At 37.4% G+C, this 22361-nt stretch overlaps 3 protein-coding genes across 3 annotated transcripts; 2 read left to right on the top strand and 1 right to left on the bottom strand.

Annotated features, from left to right (window-relative positions):
• LOC128017133 (low-density lipoprotein receptor-related protein 10) lies at positions 1-7797 on the top strand. Its single transcript, XM_052602360.1, has 10 exons — positions 1-146; positions 813-1003; positions 1308-1340; positions 2558-2696; positions 3127-3317; positions 3470-3831; positions 3977-4392; positions 4961-5155; positions 5343-5472; positions 6061-7797. The coding sequence occupies exons 2-10, from the start codon at positions 955-957 to the stop codon at positions 6667-6669; spliced, it is 2124 nt and encodes a 707-aa protein (XP_052458320.1). The 5' UTR covers positions 1-146; positions 813-954; the 3' UTR covers positions 6670-7797.
• A 4659-nt stretch (positions 7798-12456) lies between these two features.
• Positions 12457-20344, bottom strand: LOC128017131 (GMP reductase 2). Its single transcript, XM_052602358.1, has 10 exons — positions 20233-20344; positions 19712-19847; positions 19433-19552; positions 18437-18520; positions 18171-18344; positions 17999-18080; positions 17804-17910; positions 17146-17188; positions 16115-16274; positions 12457-13798 (listed from the first exon to the last, which is right to left on the bottom strand). Exons 2-10 carry the CDS (start codon positions 19796-19798, stop codon positions 13609-13611), a joined length of 1047 nt encoding a protein of 348 aa, XP_052458318.1. The 5' UTR covers positions 19799-19847; positions 20233-20344; the 3' UTR covers positions 12457-13608.
• A 216-nt stretch (positions 20345-20560) lies between these two features.
• On the top strand, positions 20561-21752 carry LOC128017132 (NEDD8). Its single transcript, XM_052602359.1, has 4 exons — positions 20561-20814; positions 21045-21092; positions 21221-21303; positions 21386-21752. The coding sequence occupies exons 1-4, from the start codon at positions 20797-20799 to the stop codon at positions 21504-21506; spliced, it is 270 nt and encodes an 89-aa protein (XP_052458319.1). The 5' UTR covers positions 20561-20796; the 3' UTR covers positions 21507-21752.
• The last annotated feature ends 609 nt before the right edge of the window (positions 21753-22361 follow it).

The following is a 22361-nucleotide window of genomic DNA, read 5'->3' as shown; positions in this document are numbered from 1 at the left end:
AGATGAACATTTCACGCAGAATGCGGCCGGCGACGCGCATGACGTCACACACTGAGACGTAGATGGGTGGCGCAAAGTCTCGCACACGAAACAGAACTTGCGGAAGTGTCTGTCTGAGTACGAATGTCAACAAGAGAGGAGAAAAGGTATCGTAAAAATAAAGTCATATTTACGCGTAAAAGAAAACAATCTAATTTCGAATAGTTTGTACTATAGCACCAGGTCCTAATAGTGCCCTATTATGAATTAAAGTAAGTAGCAGGAAGCCAGTTAGTGTTAGTTAAAATCAGGCGAGTGAGAAAGGCTGGGTAGAAGTCGGTAACGAAACTTTCGGATCAATGTGTCAGTTTAGACGCTGGTCGCACGGCCTATTACTGTGTTACCGTCGAAACGTCAGGAAATGTTCTTAATATATTTCTTGACTGCATGTATGAAATGTAACTGAATAGAAATACAGTTTCATATTTAAACATTAAAGCGCTACTCTGCCTGACACCAAGTTGCGTCACTGTCGAGAAAAGAGCGAGACAGGAAGTCATCCTTTCTGAGGACGTTTTACGCGTTTTTATTTGTCGTTTTTATTTGTACCATATAGAGCCTTCATTGGAAGGGCGGGGCTTTAATGCCACCTATCGCATTAAGGATTTATTTTTATATCGAATTCAATAGTTTCACATTAGTCGAGATAACGCCGATAAGTTTCAAATCCATTCAATTTTTGGAAACCAAAGGCAAGCCGCGCTATGAGCTGCAGTTAGTGTTTTCATTGTCTAAACTGTGGTATTTTATGGTGTTTATTTCTGTCTTCACAGCTAAACACTTCCAACAAGACACATTGCTGACGATGGCGCCTTTAACTGTGGCGAGCTGATGGATCTACCGACCATATTTCTTTCCATAAATTGTATTTTAATTTGTGTTTTATGAGACAACGACAGTCATTGGCTTGTTATAATGTCTGCTTCCCTCAGCCTTTGCGTTTTAGCTGTTTTGTTTTTATCAGGTAAGATCTCATGATTTGTCCTTGAGTGTCTATCAAGCAAATATGGAACAACATTTGTATATATTGTAAATATTATATATTTTATTATTTTATATCTTATTATATACATCTGAGGCAGGCTTTTCATGTAGTTCAAAATATGGACCCTACCTTAACCAAAGATTTCCTTTGGTGACTTTAGGGTCAAGCTATGTAGACAGAAGGTTGACTGTATTTACATTGTGATAACTGTCAATAAACAACATTTAGCGATCCTTATCTTTTTTTTTTTTTTAATTCAAATTTTTTGTTTTTGCTCCGACAGTTCCTTGCACTTTGGAGCTGGTCTACGGTGCCGGTAAGTAAGAGCTTGACATCTCTATGTTTATGTTTAAGGGGACCCTTGACCCCAAACTGCTCCCCGGGTGCCGCAGCAAAAAATGGCTCACCACTGCTCCGGGTGTGTGTTCATGGTGTGTGTGTGCACTTGGATGGGTTAAATGCAGAGCACAAATTCTGAGAATGGGATGCCAGAATGGGATTCTGAGATGGGGAAGTCGTGGCCTAATGGTTAGAGGGTTGGACTCCAATCGAAGGGTTGTGGGTTCTAGTCTCGGGCCGGACGGAATTGTGGGTGGGGGGAGTGCATGTACAGTTCTCTCTCCACCTTCAATACCACGACTTAGGTGTCCTTGAGCAAGGCATCGAACCCCCAACTGCTCCCCGGGCGCCGCAGCATAAATGGCTGCCCACTGCTCCGGGTGTGTGCTCACAGTGTGTGTGTGTGTGTGTTCACTGCTCTGTGTGTGTGCATTTCGGATGGGTTAAATGCAGAGCACAAATTCTGAGTATGGGTCACCATACTTGGCTGAATGTCACTTCACTTTCACTTTCACTTTCATACTTGGCCACAGGTCACTCCACTTTGACTTATATTTCAGTCTTAATACTCATTTTAATTCACACCCAATGACCCAGTTAAAAATACAACATTCCTGACCAGAATAGTCATTGAGAGGAGCGCATCCCAAAACTAGAGCCTAAAAACGTCACCTTTTTTATTGGTATGCAAAGTCCAATATATGTTTTTTTTCTTTTTTAACTCTTGACTGTCATTCTTACGTTGTTGTACACGCACTAATGGTTTGGTCACCATTACTGTTGGAATGCAAATACTGGGGGAGAAATATTTTCCCTTGCAAATATTGCATAAAGTTTTTCATTCAAATTCGTCATGTTGACCAACAGAATGCTGCTCGGTTTAAAAATGACTATACAATTGATGGTAGACAATGTTCCTCTTTTTTCCCCAACGTGACTTATCTTTACTTCCTGCTTGACAGCTTAGGATTTCTTTCCAATACTGTGTTTGGATGTTTTAGTATATTTAAATGCTCAGTATTTTGTTATACGTTTTAAAATGCCTTTATGTCTTTATGTCCTTTTCATGTCCAAACTATGTTCTCAAAGGACTCCAGTAAATCAAATATTTTGTTTATTGTGATCATTTCACATAGAAATTTAGGTTCCGAACACAATTTTTAAAGATACCTTTGCTTTAACTGTCTGTTTCAGGTCATTGTGATCATTCAACCAAAATACTACAGTCCAGACAAGGAGAGATTCGTAACTCTGCCCACCGTGGCTGGCCTTCCCGTCCATTTAACTGCAGTTGGTTGATTACCTCAAAAGTTGGGGAGCGGGTCATTATCAGGTACCAGCAGAATTTAATCAGACATTTTTTGCGATCTTGAAACACCCAAAATCAAAGCACTAACCCTTTTTTTTCTTGTTAAGCGTTACATTTACTTATGTACAGTAATAACAATAAATTACTCAGAATTGCAAGCAACTAACAACCCTAAACCAAACTTTTATCCTAACCTTATGACACTATAGTAAGTGCATGTTGTTTATATTTAAATTTATAATTACATTGTAACAAGGACACCTTAAAAGAAAAAAATGTTTGTATTTTGGGATACTGTACAGATATGAATGTAAAATGTGGAAGTCAGCCCAATGATGAGTGTATCTCAGTTTGAAAATAGGTTAACAGATGGCTTTTGCTGTTAACAAGGTGAGAGATTGCATTGTGGCTTACACAGTAAATGCAATTTCCTTTGTGTCCCTCTCTTTTGAAGTTTTTCCCAGTTCAATATGAAATGTGGGCAGGAATGGGTGTCCGTGGTTCCTCTCACTGGCTCTCCATCCAAATTCTGCGGTTCCCAGCTTCCAGCACCATTTGAGATGTCAGGGGGAAACGTTACAGTGACACACCACTTCTTCCCTCATTTCTACCCAGTAACAGGGTTCCGTCTTTCATATATTAAAGGTAGAGTGCAACACGTTGATGAAAAATGTTAACTTTTCCTGCCCTCTTACTGACTTTATCCTGAAAAACTGTGAAAGCTTCTTTTTTTTGAAGAATTAATTTTTTAGTATGTTTTTAACAGGATTCTTGAATCTTTTCACCCATCTCTCCAGACTCGGGTCCCTGTTTTTCAGGCGAGTTTGAATGTTACAGTGAACGTTGTCTCCCGGCATCATGGCGCTGTAACGGAAGGGTTGAATGCCTTGGCGTGGGTGATGAGCTTGGCTCTGACGAGGACGGATGTGATGACATTAGCTCTAAATCACCCATAGATGTATGTGGAGGATACTTGGATGCGTTTTATGGTTCATTTACTCCCCCTGTACAAACTGGACGTCCGGTGGAGTGTGTGTGGACGGTTGACCCCCAGGACTCGCGACCACTCAAATTAGAGCTTCAGCAACTGGAGCTGGGTCCTCGAGACAAGATCATAATCAAAGACCAGTCCCACGGGACAGGCAATATCATTAAAACAGTGAGTTTTACTCTGTGTGCCAGATGATGTAACATGATCAATGCAGAGAAATCTATTCCAGTCTTGTTGTTTCTTTAAATGTTCACACCACTTCAGCCTTTGATAATATGGATTCTATATCTTACACTCTTGTTGGCTATTACAGATCAGCTCTGTGTCCAATAACAAAGCAGTGGAGGTGGAGTCCCACACCGGCTTGCTTTCCCTGATTTACCATATGGAGCCTTCATTGGAAGGGCGGGGCTTTAATGCCACCTATCGCATTAAGGATTACTGCTTTCCGTGGGAGGAGCTTTGTGGAGGATCAATGGGTGGCTGTTACAGCACAAAGCAGCGTTGTGACGGACACTGGGACTGTCCTGAAACGGGCCTGGATGAAGAAGGATGCTGGGGCTGTCAGGCTGGGCACTTCCTCTGTGGGAAGGGAGGAATTCAAACGGGACAACCAATCTGCTTCTCGATTCATGAGCGTTGCAACTACCAGCTGAATTGTGCTGATGGGACTGATGAAAGAGAATGTACCATCTGTCAACCTGGGACATTTCACTGCGACAGTGACAGGTTTGTTAATGTGCATAAACAAGTGTACACTACTGTAAATCTTTTATTTTTTTTTAATAATTTTTTTATGTTTTTTAATAAGAATGCTATTATTTGATCAGATATACAGAAAAACAGTAATAGTGCACATTTTTATTACAATTTAAAATAACACTTTTCTAGTAATTTAATATATTAGTTATAGTATATATTAGTTATAGTTATAGTATTTTAAAATGTAATTTTCAGCATCATTTCTCCAGTCTTCAGGGTCACGTGATCTTTCAGAGATTTTTCCAGTATGCTGATTTTCTGCTCATTAAACATTTCTTATTATTAATGTAGAAAAAAAATTTTTTTCAAATAATTTTTTTTTAAACTATGATAATTTTTTTATGATTCTTTGAGAAGTAGAAAGTAAAAAATATTTTGTCACTAAATGTCTTTTACTGTCAGTTTTGTCTTTTCTAAATAAACTTTTTTTTATTTTTTTACTGACCCAAAGCTTTTTTATTGGTAGTTTATATTTTTTCAAATGATATGATGGCTCCTGTGTTTAAAATCTGCCATTGTTTAATAATTGAAACAGGTGTGTGTTTGAGAGCTGGCGCTGTGATGGACAGGTGGACTGTAAGGATGGCACAGATGAGCTTAACTGCACTGTGACCCTGCCCCGAAAAGTTATAACTGCAGCTACCGTTGGAAGCCTAGTTTGCGGACTTCTTCTAGTCATTGCAATGGGCTGCACCTGCAAGCTGTACTCCCTACGCACTCGAGAGTACAGGTAAAACAATCTAAACCAGATAATAACTATATAACATTAGAAGAATTTTCTAAATATATTTATTCCACAACAATGTCAATGATTATGTTTGTTTGAGTACGATAAGAATGTCATTATGTGGTGTATTATGTTATAATAGTAGCTTTTATTAACATTATTTCTGTGTACTGTTCTCTTGTTTTCTCAGCATGTTTGCACCAATCTCTCGTCAAGAGGCTGAACTGATCCAGCAGCAGGCCCCGCCCTCTTATGGTCAGCTGATTGCTCAGGGAGTCATCCCACCAGTGGAAGACTTCCCTACTGAGAACCCCAATGAGGTAGGAGCTCTCGTAACTGATTTATTACTGCAACATGAGGTTCATCACATTTTAATGCAATAATGTATTATAAATGATACGTGATAATTAATAATAGCTTTTTAATACAATCCTTTAATGGTATTTATTTTTGCAGTAAATTGATCAAACGTGAGAGTAAATACATTTAGAATGTTACAAATTATATATTTCAGTTAAATACTGAACTTTTGAACTTTATTTCCATCAAAAAGTCCTGGAAAAAAATGTATCATGGTTTCCACTAAAATTTTAACGACTGATTTCAACATTGATGACAAAAAAAAAAGTAACTTTAGCACCAGATCGGCATATTTTAATGATTTCTAAAGGATCAGGTGACACTGATTGGAGTAATGGCGTTTGAAAATAAAGCTTTGCCAACACATTACTGTCACATTACAATTGAAATATTTTTTAATATCAAAAAGTTATTTTAAATATATACTGTATTTTTGATCAAATAAATGCAGAATGAGTGAACAGTAATATTTATAGTCTAGGTTTTCTTTTTTATGGATTGTTGTGTTTGATTTTGTTTTCAACAGTTCTCTTTTTCTATTTTCCCAGTCTGCCTCACTCTCCCTGAGAGGAATACTGCAGCTCCTCAGTCAAGACAATGCTTCCTCTCTACGGCGAAGACGCAGGCCCCGGTTTGTCCGCAGAGCTATGCGGCGCCTGCGAAGATGGGGCTTAATTCCTCGGTCTGCCCCCAGGCCGACACAGACCACCACCTCCTCCTCCCAACAGACAGAAGCGGCTAATTCTAGCGCTGAGCCCAGTCAGTCAAGTCCTGGAGTCTCCTCAGTGGCTACAGAGGCAGCCAGTCAGTCCTTGCCTCAAAAACTGGCTTTATCCCTACAGACAGAAACACAGCAGCAAGCGGAGGCTCCTCTTTTTTCTCCCCCACCTCCTTTTCCTGTCCAGTTAATCGAAGTCACAGAAACACAACAGACCCCACCCGTCGCTGTCCCCCCAAGCAGCCCTTCCCTGGCATCTCTCTTCCAGAGTCTTGGGCGGAGCATTTCCCGTTTCCGACCCTCCCCCTCGCCGTCCCTTACTTCTCTTCCTCTCTCAGCATCCCCCTCTTTTTCCTCTTCCTCCTCTGATGATGAAGTGTTGCTGATTCCTCTCTCTGATGACACAACCTCTGAAGATGATGTGCCCATGCTAACATGAGCGACTCGTTCTCTATTCCTTTTTTTGGTTCTGTCTCTTCACCTTGTTCTTGCTGTCCTGCCTTCCTCTTTTCAGCACGTGAGCGTCACCATGTTTGCTTCTTGTGCTGGCTTGGTGCCTTAACTTGTATTAGAGCATCTGTTTCTTGACTTCAGAGAAGAAGTATTGAATTAATGTGCTTCAAATATTTGACAAGCGACTGTGTGTGTATGGATGTGTGGGTTGTGCACTTATCTAAAGTGTTCATTGAAGAACATTTGCACAAAGAATCTCCCCCAGCTGTCTTACGAAATGTCCCTCTGTGTGATCCTGTGCCACGATGTTGGTTAAAAAGATTGATTTTAGTTAGAATAGCTTTTTTTTAATCTGCAGACATGGTTGTGTGATGTGCATACATGTGAGTTTACATCATTATGCTACAGGCCACATATTTTATTGTGTTTGTTCCTCAGAAGTGCCTTTGACTGAGCTTCCTGTACATCACTAGACAGTATGTGATTGCATATATTGATTGCGTATATTGGGCCAAACACACTTGCACAAAAGTTTACACATAAATGTAGAACTCACCCTCGCTATGTATATGGTAGTGCATGGCAACTGTGGCAATAACTTTAGTCTTGTGTGTTGTGGGTGAGTGATTGTTTGTGTGTGTGTGTGTGTGTGTGTGTGTGTATGAGAGAGAGTTAACAAGCTAAAGGTGGCAAGCCACTCAGATGAGACAATCCTTCCTGGAGGCTTCACTTGCACCTCCATATGCACCACCAACCTGAATGGCATCACTATATCACAAACTTGAATATGTTTTACAAAATAAAATAAAAAATCTGATTCTAATACTTTTCTGGCTCAGTTGACAATAAACAGGCAACCAGTTGTATTGCCATATCTATAGTCACTTGGTTTCAGCTGCTGGTATGATCTGTCATTTCACTCCTTTTACCCTGTCAATGTTGTTTTTAATCTATGTTTTCCTCAGTGCAGAAGTGTTGAACTCTTATCTGCTGAATGGTGATCGCATTAGAAAGACATGGGTTGGAATTATCTTAATAGGAGGATGAATTTCACTGTATATATTTGCTAAACCAGCTGGTAAATCCACAAAGATTAAAATGATTTGCACTTTTATTCTTCCTTGTGTGATTTAATGTGTCTGTTTGAATGTTATTGTTAATTTCTCGTGTGTTCATGAAAATGAAAATGGATTTATTTACAAAGCTTCTGATATTTAGACAAGTGTTATAGGTGGAGAATGACTTAATTCTATGAGGTGGAACAATGAAAGGGGATTGTCTTATTTTCACATCAAAACCAGTGTTGTTAGTCATTGGCTCCATTTCATTGCGTGAATCAGAGGTAAAAAAAAAAAAATGATATTAATACTGTTCAGTTTCTTGCACAGATCGATCGTTTTGTGTCTTTACAAATCACTGTCACAAGCCACAGGGTCAAATTTGGTTTTGTGTATTTTTATTTTCTTTAATTGTATGTTTTAGCCGTTATTCTACATTATAAGACTGATAGACTGCAATGGTTTAGCTAAAAATTTTGGTTTGTGTTCTACTGAAGAAACAAGAATATAAACATCACATTTTCATTTTTGGGTGAACTATCCCTTTAATATTATAATTGATAATTTTTATTTCATACAATAATTGATACTTTTGACTAAAATTGGTTTAAAGGCATAAATGTGAATAATTTTTATACATTTTTTAAACTGTTTTTGTGAAAACATCTGAACTGTAAATTCTGCTTTTTACAGTCATTTTACAGTTTAATATGGTACCATAGACATTGCTCTACCCCGCTCATATATAGTATACATTTTATTTGTGTAGGTCTTAAAAAAGGTTTAAAAAGTTCTATTAATTAAAAAGTATTATTAATGCAGGTCGTCTTTCCCTTTTGATCATGACAATTTTTGTCCTTGTTTTCCACAGGCAGGTAATAAAGTCGAGCTTGCTTTCTGATAAAAATGTGGTCTTTACAAGGGGACGAATAGTGAGTTAATTTAAGATCAGTGCAGGTTGTCTCACAATATCTAACATTTCTACACCTTTGGCTTTGTCTCTTCAGTTTATATTGGCTTATGCTGCTCACTGTCAGACAATTTCAGAGGAGCATTCTCTGGCTGGAAATGTGATCATCTGTTGAGAGACATGCAGCAGATACACACATGAGCATTTTGTGTAGGTGACAGTTGCGTGAACTGTTGTAAAAAGAAAAACAGAAACCTCGAGATGCATTTGCTCTTTGTTACTTTGTTGTGGTAACACGGTGATCTATGAGCTGTTCCATGAGTTGGGCTTCAGAAAGGAGCTCTTCAACTGATGAAAGGATTGATCTTTGTCCTCTCAGGGTAGGTAAAACTGCTTTAGTTTTCCTAAATGTTCTTTATGTAATTGAATAAATATCTATTAGGGTTATGATGTTATAGCCCTGTTATGTTGTGCATTTGCAGGTAAGTTTTGTCATTGTGTGTTATAAAGCTGACATTGACTGCTGGTGAAGGATGAGATGGGTCTGGTTAGACTATTCTCCTACTGTGATCAAAGAAATACAGAAACACTTCAGCTCTACCCACATTGACCTTGGTGCTCCATTAGAGAACAAGATACCCACTGCATGCATACAAAACACTACTGTGCCAGTGACAGTATCCTCATTGAAAAAAAAAAACTTAACAAACATTTTAAATTGTAATATAATAGTTTACAATATTACAGATTTATGAGATAAATGAGAAAATGTATAATTTTAAGGGGATTTTAAATTTCATGGCATCAACACATCTCAAAAAAGTTGGGACAAGGCTATGTTTACCACTGTGTGGCATCCCCTCTTCTTTTTATAACAGTCTGCAAATGTCTGGGGACTGAGGAGACACGTTTCTCAAGTTTAGGAATAGGAATGTTGTCCCTTTCTTGTCTAATACAGGCTTCTATTCGCTCAACTGTCTTAGGTCTTCTTTGTTGCATCTTCATCTTTATGATGAAAGATCTGGACTGCAGAGTGGCCATTTTAGTCCCTATTCTATTGTATATCTATATTCTATTGTGAATAAAATATAAGTGTATGAGATTTGTAAATTATTCCATTCCTTTTATACTCACAATTTGTACAGAGTCCCAACTTCTTTGGAATCGGGTTTGTATTACAATGAAAATATGTTACTACGATAACATGCAAATACCCAAACTTTGTTGGCAAAAGCTTTTTTCACTAATTCTGCTCACTATTGCATTGATTTAGTACATTTAATCTTTATTATATATCACTGTTTGCAATGTCTATCACTCTGTGTAAATATAGCATCTAAATTTCTTAATGTAAATAGCCGCTGCCTAATGTAAAACACAGATGATATTCTCAAAGACATCTCCTCCCCATCTTCCTTCCTCTCAGGATGCTGGTTCAGTGACACTGAGGCTCGTGTGCTTCACGGTTCCATCATGGCAGCTTTACTGTTACTGATTCAGATCAATCCCTTCACACTCACTCCCTCCAGGACACGGGCTGCTATTCAATGAACCTCAGTCGAGCTCAGAGCCTGGTGTGGGGAGAAGGAAAGATGTCCATTGAGTCCATTCTGACATGCATTAAAATAAATATTATGTTCTTGTTGAGTCTGGAGTCAAACCTTGGACTTCCATGTAGTCTGATTTTCCATTCCTGGTGTGTTTCTGTGTGTTTTAGGTGAAGGCTATCAGTTTGTAGTTTGTTTCTAACAGATTTCTTATGTAATCAAACAAATGCTGCTCTTTTGAAAAATCACAGGTTGCTATATTTTGCAGGTTTGAAAAGTAGGCTTTTGTGAAATTGGTAAAAAATATTTTAGAAAATAGAGTAGAGTAAATGTGACATAAACAGTCCACTGTTTTCTTCCCAGTGGATCGGGTTGTCATACCTTTACTTCCTTAAAGGGGAGTGTCTCACTTATCTGTACCTGGATAGATGCCACATTTTCAATCCCTTGCCTAATGCTGTGACTCTGCTGTGCTTAGTTTAGAGTTCTATTTCAAAGTCTCTCACTTTGTTGTCATTATAACAAAACTTCCCTCATTATTTTCAAGTGTAATGTCACTTTTCTTCACCAGAGTGATCGCTGGAAAGAGGAGAGGAGAGGAGTGGAATGAATGAAAGGAATGGAGAAATATATGGCTTCAGACAGCCGTTGTTTCTTATCCAACCTCACTGAATTTTTATCTCTGTAAGTAAAGCCTGGGCTGAAATATAGACAGAGTTTCTCAGTGAACGACTGACCAGTGAAAGAGTAGATATGAGACCTGGACCCATGAAAGGAGACCAAACCCTGCTCATAATCTACATACACACCCACCTTCTGGGGCTTGACCTTCAGACGGAGAGAGACAGACAGGCAGTCACAGGCCTTATACTCACTTCCATTCCTCAGCCACAGAGTCCAGAGTCCATTCCTTGGAATAAGAGTCAGTTTTTTCCCTTCCTGTTAAGCATCTCTCACCTTCCTTTTTTTTTACTTCCTCCTCTACAGGAACAATGTTGTGGCTTTTGTGGTCTTTTGTCGTACACGACACACACACACACACACACACACACACACACACACACACACTTCTGATCATCTCTGCAGAACAGCACCAGTGGATTCTCGTGCTTCAGACATATATAATCTTTCAGATTCTCCAGAGGGCTGATAAGTTTTTGTTTCTTCAGTTTTGCTACAGTGTTATGAGGCTCTAGGTCTATTTTACAGAAAGATCCTTCACAGTACAACCAAGACTTCAAAGCCCCTCTCTTTATTTCCACCCTCTTCAGTCCTTCAACAAGCTCTCTGAATTCTCTATTGATGCCAAGATCTGGTCTCAAGTGAAAGTTTTTCTTGCAAAGTGGGCATTGAGTCCTCATACTGCTGTCCCTGTGTGATGATACATGCCATGCAGAAGTTGTGTCTGCACTGAATGGTTATTGGATAAAATCCTGACATATTGAACACAGGCACTGTTCAGCCTGGGAACTGATGGAAGAAGCCAACGCTGGTGGAAGATGAAGACAAAATGATTGTACAAAGCACACACACACACACACACACACTAAATATCTTTACATGCCCCTCCTTTTTAATCAAATTGAACGTCAAACCAGTTTTGAAACAGCATTCAACATATACTTTAATTGATATTACAATAAAGATTTGCATGAAGTTACAATTGCGTTTAGAAGTGTCTTTCGAATGGCTTTTAAAATAATTGCCTACAATTATTCATACATGCACAAATGCAAAGTGAAGCACCAATCAGAAAGGAATACAATTCACTAACGAATGAGATGTTTTCCTCACCTCTAGGTGCGTGAGGCCTCTTGTGTGTCTTTAGTGCAGCTGTGATGTAATGCAGGAGGAAGGAAAGTATATATTGTCATGTTCCTCATTTGTCATATGTCACCTTTTTTTTTACAGTATGATATCATAACTCATCCCATGCAATTACGTTGTAACTGACTGCATTGTGATATATTGTGTGGTAACATGCTTTCATTTCCAGATCCAGTGTTCTCAATAAGAAGCAGTCTGTGAGAGAAAATCCCAGGGAAATCTTTGGAATCATCTGCATCTGATGTTTTGTGGATAAATTACTCATCAGTCTTAAATGTAAAAAAAAAAGAAGGGCACTAGTATGTTTACATGGACCTTGACAAACCGATCAAACGCTTTATTGACACAAACACACTTATATGAATTCAAATTGTAAATGACTATGACTATGACTATGAAATGTTATGTATCTACAAAGCAAACACAAGTCATTCTTCAGTGATCATCCAAATTATTTATTTTCACTATAGAATACAATAGAGATTAACTACAGCGAAATATAAGGAACACAATCCTCTGGTTTTCAGCAAAATATGTAAGTTGGTGAAAATGTATTTCTTAAAAATTCACTAATATCTGCTCCAGCAGCAACTTTAAATCACAATCAATGAGAACTGTAATGGAATGCCAAAAGTATGCAATGAATATCCAAAAAATACAATTAAATCATTAAGGTTAATTAAGAGTTGAGAAATTAAAGTTTAAAGGATGCAGTATGTCTAATGATCAAACCAAGCTCAAATGCATAAAATAATGCCAATGCTTATACAGGAACAGAGTATGACTTCAAAAGAGTGTGTAATATCACTGCAAGTGTTAAATACAAACACAGGAGAAACCATTAAAAGGGTAAAAAATACCCTTGCTTGATCTTCAAATATATTCTATTTAACATAATGGTTGTTTATAACAGATGTTTTAAGCATATTGTATAATATACCACTAATACTTTAATAATCCTTACAAATATCTGCATTGGTCCAGTGAACAGAATGATGAATCAGAAAGTTATCAGAGAATCCCAGAAATATATATAAATATAAGGAATTAGGCATAGACATTCAGCTAAAAACTACAAGGTCTAAAAATGAGGCTCTAATAGAGTTTTTTTTTAGCCAAATGAACAGAGAACAAACTCAAGATTTTAAGAGTATGACCTAAAACACAGACTACACTTTCAGTACGGTGTAATAAACCAAAATGATGTTCTCATTGTACTACAGTGTAGTATAAGACTAAAACAGACAGAATGTAAGAAGCTGGTATCACAGTGTCCTTGAAAACTCATCAATCCCAAATTAGAAGTTTTCAAATAGTGATTATTCAAAAATAAAAAGGCCATGCAGTTGCTTTAGGCCTTAATACAACATCTGGGGAAATCCTTTGAATTCAAAAGCTTATATGCAAGCCCAAAAACACTAAATGATGATGTGGTGTGTGGTGTGGTGAATGAGGTGTGTATGTGAGGTGTGTGTGTGTGTGTGGGAATATGCATATGTGTGTGCATCTGTCTCCAGACAGAATAAAATGACCTTTGCATGGATTTGGCATCAATATGGACCTGGTTAGACCATAATACTTGCTTAATTATCATTCCCAAACACTGTGTTGAGTTGTTGGGTCACCCTAATGAAGGTGGTACGACGACTCAGCTCTTTCAGCTTGCCAGCACCCACATATGTGCAGCTGGAACGAACTCCACCCAGCACATCTTTCACGGTCATCTCCACAGGCCCTTTGTAAGGCATTTCAACTGTTTTACCCTCCGATGCCCTAAAAAACACACAAAAATTACAATCAATATATTAATCAACTCAGAGATGTGTTAACGGGCAAAAAATCTAATAATTTTTTTTTTTATCATAATGCACAGGTGTAAATTAAACTCATTAGTAGGGATGTAATGAAGCACACGAGGTGGTTGAAATTGATTAAATCTTCAAATTAATATAGGAACAACATAAAGACAACTTATTTTTAATAATTGTTTAAAGACATTTTTTCATGACCCACTTCAGGTCTTGAAGTGTCTACAGTGCATGCATAATTATTTTGCATGTTGATATTCTGGTCATATTTTTTTCAAGCACATTTGACCAATTTCAAACCACATCAATCTAAATAACTATTATTAATTTTGTCTCTAATAATTTATAAATTATATAATTGTCTATGAATTGTCAGTTAGAAAATACCAAGTGTTCACACAAAACAAGGGGAGTCTGCTTTTAGTTACTATGCTGCCCGTAGTTGGAATCAGCTTCCAGAAGAGATCAGATGTGCTAAAACAACAGTCACATTTAAATCTAGACTCAAAACTCATCTGTTTAGCTGTGCATTTATTGTATTGAGCACTGAGCAATGTCCAAACTAATTGCACTGTATTTTACATATTCACTGTATTTTATGTCAAATCATTTTATATTTTTTAAATGTTTTAAATTCATTTTAAATAAATATATTTTTTTCAGCATTTTCAAGGTTTATGAACCCTGCTTAATAAGAATAACATGCTGAAGTGTTGTGAAATACACGAAGACTAATTTTTTAAGACTTTAGACAGACAGGTTGAGAATGACTCTTGAAGGACCATCACCACATCCTCTCGTACCAATTTTTCAGAAATGTATCTTCATGAATTTGGCAGTAAATTATGGAAGGTCATTTTTAGTACATCTCGACAAGAGAGACTTTCTAGCATAGGAGATGGACCAAAATGTAAATTCAGCAACTTGGATGATAGCAACAGAGGCTGAGAGTCAAAAGACTCATATCTCCACAGTGGGGGCAGACCAACCCCCCAAGCACCACCTCTGGGTGGTCGTGGCCCAGGCAGAAGATACACAACTCATGGACATTAGGATTTTCAATTGGCTCTGTGCAGGAGAGGTCATCCTTGTCCAAAGCTCACCGGAACACAGCTCGGGAGGACAACGCGTTGTCAAGTTGAGTAGGCTTTGATGATAGGCTTTTGGCTTCTTGCTGAAGGTTGGCTGAAGGAAAATATTCTGAGTGGATCTTAAATATTTATATAAATTTTAAAATATTTGCGTGCTTGAAAGCCATTGGCCAGTGTTCTGGTGTGATTCAACAAGGCTTCAGTAGTATTTGGAGGAAGGGGTTTCACCATAAGCATTAGCAAATGCAATGTCAAAGTGAACAAACAGAAAGGAAATGCTGAATTGATGCTGTTTCATAAGCGCCGCCTGCTGGCAGAGAGTGAATTTGTTTTTCTTGCAGCCCATATGCTATTTCTGTTTCGTTCAGATGTTCTTTGAAGTATACTGTAGTTTCACAGCAGTTTTTAGATTAAAAACTGCTTTGTGATTGTGATCAAAACACAGTGATTAAATCTAATTTTAAATGGACAGGCAAAGCATTATTTTGTTTATTATTATTTTGAAGGTCATTATTTTTATTTGCATTATTCATTTATTTAATTTGGGATTTTTTTTTTAAATTTCTAATTCATTTTTATTATTTTTCAGTTTCACAAAGAAATGTGCAGGATATTGTCCAAGCAATAATAAAAGTACAACTTTTTTAATCTCATTTAAGAAAAAGCACATTTGTAAGTAAATCGCCTCGTGAAATAATCGTGAATTGTATCGTATCATGAGTTGAGTGAATTGTTACATCCCCAGGCATTAGATCTGAAATTTAGACCTGGCTTCTGACACTTTTGGATGAGAAAAATAACAAATAAAAAAACTCCTTCTGTAGAGCTGCTTTGTAGCTCAATCAAATTCAATTCATAACTGATGGATTTTATAACAGTTATTAACTGTTATTTTGGTTATTAAAATGAACTGAATCAAGACGGAACTGACTAATGATGCTTTTGTCCTTCTGAAGCTGCTCTACAGCAGAATTTGAGTTTTATCATATTTGGAGAATCTGTAGATTTGATTCTTTTATTGTCTGTTTATTTCTGTCAAGCTGCTTTGAAAAAAATTATATTTTATAATGTGCTAAATAAATAAAGATGACTTAGTTGCTTATGTATCAAAAAAGATTTGTGTTATGTAATTTACAAACCACTAGATAAAATAATCCACAAGCTTCAACATGATAGTCTCATGATCGTACCTGTACTCTGCTACGCCTCCTGCATGCTTCTTCATGGCCGTGTCTGAGCTCATGCCATAGAACAGTTTGTACTTCTTGCCGTTTTTCTCTATGATTTCGCCCCCACTCTCAGAATGGCCAGCAAGCATTCCTCCCAGCATCACAAAGTCAGCTCCCGCACCTGCCACACAGTTTAGCCACAGACACAGCCTTTAACAAAAACAAAAAAGATCTTCACAATTTAACTTCATAAAGGCCCTAATATTAGACTGTCCAAATATAAGGTTGATGTCATTAAATCTCTAGGAATTAATTAAAGTGTAAAACTTGTCACTTCCTGTTGGCAGCAAGTGGCACTATGACTGCAACTGAATATGGGCTTGGACATGTGTTCAGGACAGGACTCTTATCAAATATGTGGAGTTTTGGGGCAGATCAGATATCTGTATGCCTGAGTTATAGGAACTTCCTTTTCATGGTGACACATCAAAATTAGTCAGGCCACCACGGACACTCAAGATCTTCACAGTTCATCATCGCACAGGCCCTATGATTACAGTTTCCAAATTTGAAGATGATCCAATTAAACCTGTAGGGGTTTGTTAAAGTAAAAGGCCAATAACTGCAAAAAAATCGTAAAGGAAATTCAAAATGTCTGACTTCTTGTTGAGATTTTTTTGTAGGTATTGGGACATTAGATGCATGTACCGAATTTCATTTAAGTACATAAATCAGTGAAACTTCTCAAAAGTTTAGTTGAGAAATTGTATAGGTGGCGCTATCAAGCCATTTTTCCAAGCCCAATTCTGAAAGCCATATGTGATGTTAATTTTTCTCCAGTTCTGACGCGTGAGAAGTTTTCAAGCAAATGTGATTCACTTTGGAGAAGAAGAAACAGAGCAATTTTAAGAGGGTCTATCACATAAAAATTAACCTGCACATCTAGTAAGGAAACAAGAAATATCATAACCCAACATTTGTGTCCACTAAGATGATTGCTTTCTTGTTTTATGTTATTACTATAATGCAGTGCTTCTGCTACCAAAACTCACCAAATGCTTTTGAGACGTCGCCTGGGCAGGTGCAACCCCCATCCTACAGCAAGACGAAAAACAGATGAGTCCCACAAATACACGATCAAAGATTCTGTCTACAAAGCATGAAAGCAGCAGGGTGGATCTGTTACTTTTCATTGTTATCATTATAAAGCCTGGCATAATGTCAGAAAAACTATTTGTTAAAGGGGTCATGAACAGACAAATCTAATTTCCATTGATCTTTTGACATATAAGAGTCTAAAAACAGCTTTTATTGAAACCATGCTTAGAAAAAAATACTTATTTTGGAAAGTGCCACTTTATGGCGTAATAGTGCATCAAAAGCCACCTCTGCAAGATCATTACCTACTTCTACATCACTGCCTATTTAACCCTGCCCACTGCACTTGTAATAGGAGGAGAGTAAACACTAGAGACGCAAACACAGAATTACTCAGTCAACAGAACCATACAGATGACAAAATATAAAGGCCTTCAATCAGAGTACAGAGTATAGAGAACAGAATCAGAGTACAGAAGGCATGTAGTAGACTATGTTTAACAGGTTTTTCATGCTGATAATTTAGAAGCTGTAGAAATTCAAAGGTTTAATGTAATGTAAGGCTTTGTCGGGTCAATGTAAGAACTTGGCTCTGAAACAGGAGAGTCTCACAGATATGATGTGTCCACCCAGACCGTGTGCAGCGTCAGCACACTCAATGACTGCACTCAGCTGAGGATAACCCACACCAGTTTTCTTACGAGTGGTGCACACAGAACCTACACACATGAACATATGTGTGAAACTGGTGTAATATGAATTTGAACATCATCTGAAACTGTGGCAACAGACGACTGATGACATCACCTGGTCCAATGCCCACTTTGATGATGTCAGCACCAGCAAGAATCAGCTCCTCAACCATCTCTCCAGTGACCACATTGCCGGCCTACAAAATATTTCAAAATATTAAGATGCCTGTTAACGAGATAATGTTAATAAAATGTTTTTCTGTTGTTATTTTTGACAGGTAACTGACCATGATAGTGTGCGTGGGGAACTTCTGCCTCACGTCTTTGACGAAGTTGACAAAGTGTTCAGAGTAGCCATTGGCCACATCCACACATATGTAATGAATCTGAGGTACAGCAGACACGATGGCCCCCAGTTTCTCAAAGTCCCCGTCACTCGTCCCCGTGCTGACTGCTAAACTCTGGAGAAACAAAGAAAGCGTGTCATCATTTAAATATCAGTAATCTTGAGATCTGCAAACTAGATTTAAAATCTAGCAAAGGTGTTGTTCACCTGTAAGCATTCTGGGTGCTTGGCTGCAAACTCCTTCCAGTCATCCACATCATAATGCTTATGGATGGCTGTAAATAGACTAAACTACAAAAAAAATAAAAAAAATAATTAATAACATGCAGTTTGTTGAAAGGACAGAAAGTGCACACAAAAACTTTTTTTTTTTTTTTTTTTGCTATTTTGTGTTTATTTTGATCTTTCATTTCAGTACAATCACAACACAATATATTTCAGTTTACATAATGCTCATTACGATTACAAAGTGTTTTAACAAATGCAGGTATGAACAATTACTTGCTGTGTTTTAAGTATGACTTGTACTTTAGGTTTGTTCGATTGTTTCAAAATGTTTTTTAAAAAATTTTATAAAAAAGAAAAAGAAAAAAAAAACAAGGGCAAAAAAAATGTAAATAGAAACTGTATACACAAAAACATTTATAAAGTTAATTCTGTGCATGTTCTGTCTGTAGGGATGAACCTATTTTACTTTTATTGTTCTCGTCAACTTCTTGAACATCACTGAACTGTGTGAAAACATTCTAGTGTCGACATCATTGATCATTACAAACTCCTAAAGAGACCTGTGTTTTTTAAATCTTATCAATGTAACAAACACATGACTTTAACTAAACATCAGATTATAAGTCTAACTAACCCTTTTCATCAGTAGACCCTGAGAAGTCATAGGCCAAAGTGCCAAGTCAGAACTCAACTCAGGCCGTTAATACCAGAAATAATGAATTTTAAACTCTGTTTATATACTATATGCATCGGTTTTTCATGCATTTTTAATTTAAGAAATTTTAGAAAGCTGTGCTTTTTTGACCGCACAACTATTCATCAGGTTCATACTGACATAAAATACAGAGTTTTTGATAATGTACTCTTTTTTTCTGTTCCTAAACATTTTATTGATATCATGGAGATGTTTGTTCAGGTTTCTCTTGAGACTGATGTGATCAGCTGTATGGAAATTAGAAAAGATTTCATTCATACCTGATGTAAGGCTAAGGCCATTTCAAAAGTCCCCACGGTGTCCATGTTGGCAGCTATGATGGGAATCCCACGGTAGCTGCCCTTTGAGTTTCTGAATGTAAAACTGCGCATGAGATCCACCTGAAACAGATGAGAAACAAAAGAAGTGTGAAAAGTAAATGAAAGTGCATTGCACCGCTTGTGACTGCAGTGGAGTTTTAATAAAACTGAGACCAGACCAAACTAATACTCTATATGTCATCTATAATGCAAAAAAAAAAAAAACATTGAGAGACTTACCTCACTGCGAGATTTGAGAGTGCTTCTTTTGGGTCGAAGCAGCACGTCCTTGAAGTCGAGCTTGATATCATTTTCAATGCGTGGCATGGCTGCTGAAGAGGATGGCCTTGAGACTGCTCTAACCGTATCTCACTGTCTGCAAAAACACAAGACAAGGGAAAGAAAAACATTCCCAGTGCGTCAGTTATGGGAGATGCAGAAGTTGGGGGGGGGGGGGGGGGGGGGTCTACAGGAAATATCCTATTCCATAATTATTTAAAAAACTTTAAATATATGATTAAACACTTTATGATACCGACATAAAGCAATGCGCCATAAACATATCAAATACAATGACCCTTAAATATCACATCTCAGATGGGTCTGTGTTCTGCACATGTCTTAGCTGTCAGATAATCTAGGCCACGAGAGCATAAATTATGATTTTCTGTCATCTTGACACCTAATGTTTGTACTGTCCATTACAAATAACTATACGTGTGTCCTTATATACAGACGATACAAAATAAATATTGTCCTACCTGTAATTGCAGACGAGCACCTCGTTGAAAGGTTGTATGAGAGAGAATGACACCGCTTTCCGGGTTGGAGGCGGTCATTTTAGGAGGGAGGATGTTGACGGCTGTCAGCGCGTGTACAGTGTAGTCTTTAAGTTGACGGCTTGCGCCTGAATACAAGTTCAATCTTTCGGCGAAAAACTACAGACAACAACTGCTTCGCAGCGTAGTGTCGCAATAAATGTCGCACATTTTATTTTTCCCTGACAGTTTTAATTAAACTGAAGTATGTTGATACTTAGAGTTAGTTTATTAAGTTATGTGTATTCAAATTTTAAAAAATATAAAGCATTTAGTTAATTGTAAGAAATTCTAAATCGTCGTCTGTCATCAAATGCCGTTATTTTCCAAACGGACCGTCGGAACGTTTCCTACAGACTCTAGAATGGTTGGAATTATTTTTTAGTAACGCAGGAACTTCGGTGGGGAATTGTGGAAATAATTTAACTAGAGGTGTCTGAACTTCTAACATCACTTAAAATTCACATAAATTTCCCTGTATGTATTTCTAGAACAGAAGAAGCTACAATGCTGATTAAAGTCAAGGTAAGAAATTAATGAAGAATAGCTTTCATTCAGCACAGTTCTTATGAAGTATGGTTCTAGTCTGAGGTATTCATTTTATATAGGAATGCACTGCGAATCAGACAAACGGCATTTTATTACAATATGACGTACATAGATTATATTATAGCGAACTGTAGTATATAAACGATAAAAGACTCACTCAGAGGGAGATCTAAATGAATTAATCGTCGTTCTTGTTTTTTTTAAAGACACTCACTGGCAAAGAAATCGAGATCGACATCGAGCCTACAGACAAGGTACAATATAAAATGCTTAATGATTTACTGCAAATATTAAAAGATGATCCAGCAGTCGTTTATATTTTACACCGTTGACAGCAAACAGCATTTGATTAGATGTGTATTGATGCGTCCACCCTATTCAGGTGGAGAGAATAAAAGAGAGAGTGGAGGAGAAAGAGGGAATCCCACCCCAGCAACAGAGACTCATCTACAGTGGAAAACAGATGTAATGCATATAACGTGCACATTTATCGTGCTCCTGTACATTTCTGTATTTTCATACTAAACCTCCATCTTCTCCACCTCAGGAATGATGAGAAAACGGCAGCTGATTATAAGATCCAGGGGGGCTCTGTGCTGCATCTGGTTCTTGCACTGAGAGGTGGGCGGGTCCAGCAGCATCCCAGCAGCCTCCTCACATCTATGTAAACACCTTAGATATCCAATATATTCACGCATGTCGTCAGAAACCATTTGAACCATCTGGACTGATGTGTGGTAGCCCCTGGATTCTTTGTTGGAATATTCATCAGTTTTTTTTCCTGCTAATGAATCCAACCACCCAACACCCTAATTTGTTATTCGTGCTCTTTTTGTTAAGTTTACAAGACATGTTAAAAATCAAGGTAAAACTGATGTATCAGTTTGTCAATAAAAACTGATGCAACCATTTAAGCATGTAACATTGACTATTCTTTTATCACTCAAAGGGGTGATGTTTCAGGATTTCCTCAATTGCTTTGGCTCAATTCAAATCATATTACATGTATGTCTATGATATCTGTAATGGTTTTTTTGTTGTTGTTTTTTTTTTCATGCACCACACTGATAAAAAATACTGTATACATACAAATGTGATACCCTGCAGCATTCAGCTAGACATAATTGACAGTCAGTGTCATCTAAGAATAACAAAAATTATGTTAATATATAATGAGGATTTTCTGACAAAAAACATCTTAGCATTTTGACCAGAACGGCTCACACAATGACAAAACTTTATTTTTTATTTTTTGTGACATCGGCCAGTTCATTAACAAACTGGGTTTCGAAGCACAAGTTATGTTTTGGGTACCTTATTAAATTTTGCAGACTTGCAATTTAGTAGTAAAATCACATAAAACAATTATTTCATTTATAGTTTAGAGAACAAAATTAATTCAAAATGAGCCAAAGCGACCCATGGTTTATAAATACCCCAAATGAGTTGTGACAGCTGTGAACTATTGAACAAGGTGACCACAGTCTGCATTCTCCTGATTTGCAGTAGGTGGCAGTGTAGCA

This window comes from Carassius gibelio, chromosome A7 (genome assembly GCF_023724105.1).
Source record: "Carassius gibelio isolate Cgi1373 ecotype wild population from Czech Republic chromosome A7, carGib1.2-hapl.c, whole genome shotgun sequence".
Classification (NCBI taxonomy): Eukaryota; Metazoa; Chordata; class Actinopteri; order Cypriniformes; family Cyprinidae; genus Carassius; species Carassius gibelio.
This window is presented reverse-complemented; position numbering and strand designations above follow the sequence as displayed.